The 7,714-nt window shown below is 38.1% G+C and overlaps 1 protein-coding gene across 1 annotated transcript in view; it reads left to right on the forward strand.

The window, feature by feature from the left end:
• Positions 1 to 7,000, forward strand: part of gucy1a2 (guanylate cyclase 1, soluble, alpha 2) — a 40,517-nt gene extending 33,517 nt beyond the window's left edge. The window contains exons 8-9 of the mRNA XM_034096774.2: positions 289 to 443; positions 543 to 7,000. Of these exons, the coding sequence (XP_033952665.1) occupies positions 289 to 443; positions 543 to 762 (375 nt within the window). The 3' untranslated portion in view covers positions 763 to 7,000. The remainder of the gene's footprint in view (positions 1 to 288; positions 444 to 542) is intronic.
• Positions 7,001 to 7,714: the final 714 nt, after the last annotated feature.

A 7,714-nucleotide genomic window follows, 5' to 3' on the forward strand; every position in this document is an offset into this window, starting at 1 on the left:
GTGTAATTCATGGCACAATTCAAACGGGATTGAAAGATACGTTTTCTCTCTCCATTGACTTCAACACATATATTTTTCCGAAATGAGGTCCCATGGACCGGAAGTAGATGGGCGTGACTTCGCCACTATTCAATGTTAGGCTAGGTCAAGGATCATACATGAAACACATGCTTTGAACTTTTTTAATACTGCTGGTTTTGTCATTGCTCTAATCTTTAATCCATCCCCTTCTACCTCTTTTTTTCTACACTCTTCTCCCACCACCTTCTTCTTCCCCCTCTCTCTCAGCTAAGGATCGGGATCCACACAGGTTCGGTTCTGGCAGGCGTGGTCGGGGTTAAAATGCCACGTTACTGCCTGTTTGGGAACAACGTGACACTGGCCAGCAAGTTTGAATCGGGGAGCCATCCGAGATGTATCAATGTCAGTCCCACAACTTATCAGTAAGTAACGGCGTGACAACTCTTATTTAAACCATGTGTCTATCATGACACTCACACTTTTGAATGTTATTTAAAAAAAGGCTTATTTTCTCTTAACAGGTTCCTGAAAGATGATCGCTCCTTTTCATTTGTCCCTCGCTCAAGGCTGGAGCTCCCAGATAATTTTCCCAAAGAAATCCCGGGGACATGTTACTTCCTGGAGGCGGGAACATCTCACAGCCACGCCTCATTGACCAGCTCTCGCTCTGCCCCCCCGACCTCTATGAGGAAAGTCTCCTACAGCATTGGGACCATGTTTCTAAGGGAAACAAGTCTGTAGGTCCCGTACACTGACTAGGATACGGAGATATTCATAATGAGAGAGGCTGGATTTGAACCTATGGAACATGCAGGGAACAGATCACAGAGAAAAAATGTGGATATGCAACGGAGTTCTCTGAAAACTTGCATTCAGACCTGTGGGCTGGCCAATATGAATGAACTTGTTGCGTCATTGTAGGTGAAAAAAACCACAATATGTCCTCATCTCACCTGAGCAGAGAGATATGGTTCATAAAACTTGAGGAACAGCAGTTGAGTTGGTCTCACACGGACCCGTCCCTAAGGAAGTGTAGTGATGGGGGCGATGAGCAGTGAAACCTTAAAGGTGGGGTAGGTAAGTTTGAGAAACCGGCTAGAGTGCGCTAGAATTTGAAAATACACAACCGGAAAAAATCTGCCACTTCCTTACAGAGCCCCTCCTCCAACACACACGAACGCGCACATGACCAATAAGGGCACAAGATAAGTTTGTGCACAGATGGAAGGCTGACAGGCAGGTAGGCCATCCAGTTATTTTAGCCGGGCCGGCTAAAATGATTGGTCGTGCTTTTTACGGTACTACGGCTTCCACAGATGACGTTTTTGTATGGATTTTTTGTCAAAGCATTTAATATATTCATTGCTATCGGGATGTTGAGAGCATTCCATGGAATATAACAAAAAGTGTATCTCGAGCCGGTTTCTCAAACTTACCTACCCCACCTTTAATATAAAACACAGTGATCTAACCAAGTTCCTAGTTCTCTCCCTAACAGCACCTTGACGTGGGTCAAGAGGCAACAATTCTTGGAGAAAAATCATGACAACTGTTGCACACATAAGCAATGGAATTGGGCAAACAGAACATATCCCATTCCCATTAACAAGGACGAGGCAGAAGAATGAGGTTTTATGAACTTTAGAGGATGGCAACATTGTGCTTCATGGCCTCTTGTACAAGTTAAACCCTGAAGAACAATACAACTCCCCTTTCAACTGTCCCTAAATCATGTCATGCTTTACCAAACATACTTCTAACATCTGCTGCTCGTTACATCCATCTTCAAAAGACATTTGGTGGGTGTGTGGAAGGGGACGGATGAGAGGCACAGACAAGGAGATAGGTTTGAAGAAGGGTCATCAAAGGACAAATACCAAATAATGCTACTGCTAAGCTGATTTTAGAGCCTTTTATGCTTCTAATTCACAGGAAACTATAACCAACAATAATACAGCCATTTCATTGCAGGTAATATGTTTAGGACTGAAAATTATTCCCAGCTCAGTGCCTTTTTACTGCTCAAATCAGAACAAACACAAGATGGGTTAGGTTTAAATATTTGAAAATAAAATAAAACACAAGAGCGCTTCACTTATCGAATGTTTCTATTTTTTTCCCATGTATTTTTCTTCGCTCTAGGCCACCAAAAGTTACAACTAGTACGTTCTTTCATTTGAGAGGGTAATAAGTGACAAGATAAATCAAGCGCTTCTGAAATGTTAAAAATATTTAAAATGATATCCATCTTTGTTTCGGATCAACCAATAATACACACAATATAGTACTAATAATATAGTACTATACTAACTTGTACACATAGTCGAAGTATGCATGCTTGACACGGTTCACATTGACATACGTAATATTTTTTAATTGCATTGTTTTTTTCACCACATTTATATAAAAGTATACACTAACCCAATGCAAATGTAACTAACAGGATTCAAATTTAAGTCTACTAGTTTGCTGGTAGACTGAGTATAATTGACTCAGTGGAAATCTCAGGCCTTCCAAATACTTCTGCGTAGCTTAGTAACCCAGACATGGGAAAATAAGGTTTGAGCAAGAGAAGCTTCATTATCTGTCGTAAAGTGAGAAGACAAGGGTCGAAGTTGGATAGTCTTTGAATATTTGACAGGCTTGTCACATTTGAAAACCTACTTCATGTAATTAACATTAAATTCCTGCCACCGTTCTGGTTGTTGACATCACATACATGTGACATCAGTGGAGTACAAAAAATACATTTTATATCAATTAAAGGTGTTGCAGAGTTGGCCCTCAGAGAAGATAATTGTATTTAGTCTCATGAAATATTATGTTTTTATGTTGATAGAAATGTTTTCTATAACCAAACAAAGTACTTAGATATGTGTTAACGTCACATCCCACTTTTAGGCTATTAGAAATGAAAAAGAAAGATTTGAAATCTAGATTGTTTAAACTTAAAGTACTAATACCTGTGTGTGCTTACCCTACTTGGTGTAAAATAAAAATGTTTTCGTAATTGTGCAACAGCATCACAATAAGGCTTACTTTACTGATAAAACAACCTACATGTAATAACTCAACTGTTAATAACTGCTCTTCTAAATACATTGTTTGACAATGGAAAACTCCAGCACTGGGTTTATTTATCTTTTCAATCACAAACCTCCACCAGGAATGGAAAGAGACTAGCAAGTTTTAATTTCATTGCATCTGATAAAGGACAGTTGATGTATCTCTAAAACTTTAAATGAAATGTGCCAATTTAATTCTGAGAAAACACCAGCACAGGCTTATCAAAGTAAAGGATTTGGTTCCTGCTGTCAGTTCAATCAGGAGAGATGGTTTTGATGTAAGAATACATATTTATTGCCAGAAATACACAAATTAATGTAATGGAGTTTTGGCGATTAGGCCCCATTGTCCAGGAGTATCATTCGGGAGGGGAGAACCGATCCGATGAAACCCCCGGGGTCTAGACACTGGTGGTGGTGAATGGATAGTTGGGTTCGATCTGAAGGGGAGTGGCTTAGCTTGACCCTGGATTCGAGGGACAGGAGTGGCTGAGATGGACACCAGCATAACAAAGCAATGTGCCATATATGAATAAATGATGGGAGGGGAAGCTAAAAAAGAAAAAGAAAAGCACACATTTTCACCTGCCAGTGTTGGAATCAGATCGTTTTTTAAATGTTGGTAATTATTGTCATAAATATTTCCAACATCATTCCTCTGACAGCCGTAGCATTAGTTAGCTTGGAACGCTTGCACATTTACAAAATGTATGACCTATTTTCAATTGTTTCCTGTTCCTTTAAGTTTACTATGCAGTATATAATTAATAGTGGATTAGCCAACACTGTCAACTAAGCATACATTCAATCAGTCGAAGACTTGGGGGCATAGTTTTATCTTAAAGAATCTGTAACACAATCAAATGATGTGTATTAACTCAGAAATAATGCCAAGTGGCAACTAAACTAAGTTAGCATATCATTTTTTTGCTACACTTTGAAAGCGGCATATATGTTGTTTAATTTATATTGCTTTGTGGCAACAGAGCCAATACAGTTCCTGAGACTATTGATGAACATTAATATCTGTTTGGGTGATATTATAGAAAACCATCATCTGCAACACATACCTCGACATCAGGGAAACACACTTCATGTAGGCCCAATCTGTAGGGATACTTCAGTGGCTAAGACACAACATGTATCCTCATGGTAATGTTTACTTTCCTGCCTATGAAAAGTTAAATAGGTATATTATTATTGCCAAATAAACCAGAGAATAGTCCATGTGGGAAGTTCCCCATGTCTTTAAGTCCTGGAAAATGAATACTGCTAAGCCTTACTTAAACTGATGGTATAAGCATAAGATAATAATTTAGGAGGTTAAATGGACCATTTTATGGAAGTCTTCTTAGCTCTATTTTAGTTTTATCAAAACACCGATGTTCCATATGGAAACATGATCAAATAAGCGCTCCCTTGTGTATGCACTTATTAGGGACATATTGGGAACACAGGAAAAGCAACAATTTGATGTTACACTTGGAGGAAGACGTATATAAATACAGCCTCACAATTATGTGTTAGTTCACAATATCTACTGTAGAGCTCCAGGAATGAGTAAAACAATATGGAAATTATTTAGCATTTTTTTGCTTACGGTCCCCTTGCCTAAAATTCCACGGGTGTTTAGGTAAGATGCCTTATATAAGGCCTTTGCTTTGTTCTACAACATGGAATTAGTCAGACACATGAATTTTCTATCTTTTTACGTTTCTTAAAAAGGAAGTTTCTAACAATTGGCCAAATAGGAAAACTCCAAGTCATTGCGCTGAACAGTTGTCTGCCCAGAGCTAAATAAAGTAATGCAGCCGTGGTGTAGTTCGTTTATAGTAGCCTATAGGTTTTAACCTTGGGTAAAGATTCAAAAATATGGAACACCTGCAGCATTGGATATATTAAAGAAATTCATATTAATGCTACATAGACATAGCATAGACATGTCTAGACATTCATAGACATTCATAAAGCAATGAATAAAGCAACATAACACAGAATAAAGCAACATAACACAGAATGTCCTTAGGGTCCCCATAAGGTAGCTGAACCACTCTTAAGTGTATTTGACAGTTGTGTTAATGAGCCTGGGGTGAAGTTTTTCTAGGCGTTCACATTATAGAGATGCTCTCTGACTGCCATCCTAACGATATTCTACAGTGCATACATGCATACATGTATACTTAATAAATCTATTGTAGCATAAATGTGGTGTTATTTACACTCAACTTCATCAGTGCTTAAATTCTTCATGGAGGCTATTTAAAGGACATTAGAACAGCGTTACACCCACACAACTTGTGTCCAACGCTCATGTGTCCAAGTCTGTACATTCTCAGCATAATAGTCAATGTTTGGTCACATCTTACAATACTTGCTGTTATAATGGGGATGGCTTGCAGGTACTGGTTCTCTATATTGTTATTGTCACTAATAGTCCATTACACTGCATTGCATACTGTAGGTCACTTACTCATACACAGGGGAACGTTACAGTTACAGTGGCAATACAACTGAGCTATGCTGGAATATTTGTGTCAAACAATGAACATGAACAAATGTTGTCATGAGCCTGCGGTAAGTGCGGGGTGGTCCAGTGTCCAGTGAGACAAAGCCAAATACATCCGTAACTGTTGTGTGTGTGCTTTGCTGTGTGAGTCTGTGTGCGTGTGTGTGTCAAATCATATAAGAATAATTATAATGAGTGTGCAGATAATAATTTGTTAATAAAGGCCTATTGTACCTGTAACACATCTGTACAATTAAGATCTATTTAATATATAAAATTGAGAAATGGAATTTGTAATACAATTATATTGCAGATTTCTTTTGTATAATTCACAACATGATTTTCACATTTTCCACTACTTTGTTGTGTGTTTTCTATATCAGATGCTTTATGTCATTATATGTGCTATCGAAAGCCAGGCTGGTTTTCCCAACATGCAACATAACCTTTCCATCCTTAAGTAACATTAATGTTCTCAAGAATCGTGAACAAAATTGTTTATTTTTCCATTTACAATATTGTAATTGTTTCTCCCACATATTTTGATTGGTTTTCTTAATGATGTACACTTTTCCTTCAACTGAATGAGAATGTCTTTATTGAAAGATAAAGTTGCTTAACATAGGATTTTTGTCAGGACAATGTCATAAACTGTCAAGTTTGTTGCCAAGATCATCTTTCCCCCGACTGACTTGCAGGACAAATGGTCTAAGCTGATGGGGAACTGGTTCATATATTTGTTTAACTATATTAAACCTTGGATTAACAGCATAAACAAACATGGTGGATGCTTATCATCCATGTCCAGGGTCCAAAAAAAGATTCCAGCCATTGAAAAGGATGCATAGGACTCCACTCATCAATCTCACATGAGAATAGTAGCTTCCATAACATTTGTACGCCAGCTCACTTTTAAACTAAATAGATATTTGTGACATGTAACAATATAACAGAGTGTAACTTAGGGAACCACTGGGTAATGTCACGTGTCCAAAATCTGGTCAGTGTGTTGTACTTTGTCATGTTGTAAACATACAGAGCTGACCCTGGACATGAACCCTGTTTGTTTGTTATTGGAATCAGGTGTGTGTGTGTGTGTGTGTGTGTGTGTGTGTGTGTGTGTGTGTGTGTGTGTGTGTGTGTGTGTGTGTGTGTGTGTGTGTGTGTGTGTGTGTGTGTCGAAGAGGCTTGATGACATTAAGGGCACATCTTCTGTCTAATATGATGTAAATAAAAAACACCAAGTATCTTTAATAAGGAAGAAAGACTGTGGCTTTTACTGTCTTTACACACTTTACACTTTTGACTGATTAATGTTTGAGTCTGTGGATGCATTTTATTATGTGATAAATTAGCATTAACATCTCCTTTTCTTTTGCCTTTTCTCATTAAACTGTTTTGTTTTGTATATATTTGTCAAGTGTAGTTGGGTCACACTGATACTGAAACACTAGGGCTAGTCTTCAAGAAGACAGATTGAAACTACTATACTCCTTCAGCAGTCAACATCATAGTTGTCTGGATAGTCTCACTCGCTTCAAACTCTTGCGTCTGGTTTTCAGGAGCTCTTGTTCCTCAACTTCAACTAGTTGCATTTATCAGGTAGGAAACTAGAAAAAGCACAACTATAGGCCAACTGTAAATCAGTTTGTGATTGTGTTAAAACTTCATAAGTGTGCTTTTTTACTTTCTGGGAGTTCATGCACAGACTAAACCTGAAAACCCTGGCCATTTGGTTTGATACAATTGTAAATACAACATTTATGAATCGTTATCTTTGAATTTGTTTTAAGCAAACTTATTGGCAAAGAGTTGCTCATTAATGCATTAAGTTAGTATCATCAGTTATTAGGAAAAATTCTTCTCGCTAAAGTCAAAATAAGTCCAAAAGTAATTCTCCATTCATCTCCACACTTATTCTCCACTAACTCCGGAGAGAAACCTCTAGCTTCACAGCTGCTAATTGCTCCACTTTGTTCATCTCTATAGACAGAGACTTTGTCTGTCTGTAGAGGTGAACAAAGTGCATTTTGGTGTTGAGCAGTGTGGTGTTGTAAAGGGACTTTCACCGTAACAACAGCTCTCTGCTGGTGGAAAACAACGTTATAAGAGCAGTGAGAGT

Source organism: Pseudochaenichthys georgianus, chromosome 13, assembly GCF_902827115.2.
Source record: "Pseudochaenichthys georgianus chromosome 13, fPseGeo1.2, whole genome shotgun sequence".
Taxonomy (NCBI): Eukaryota; Metazoa; Chordata; class Actinopteri; order Perciformes; family Channichthyidae; genus Pseudochaenichthys; species Pseudochaenichthys georgianus.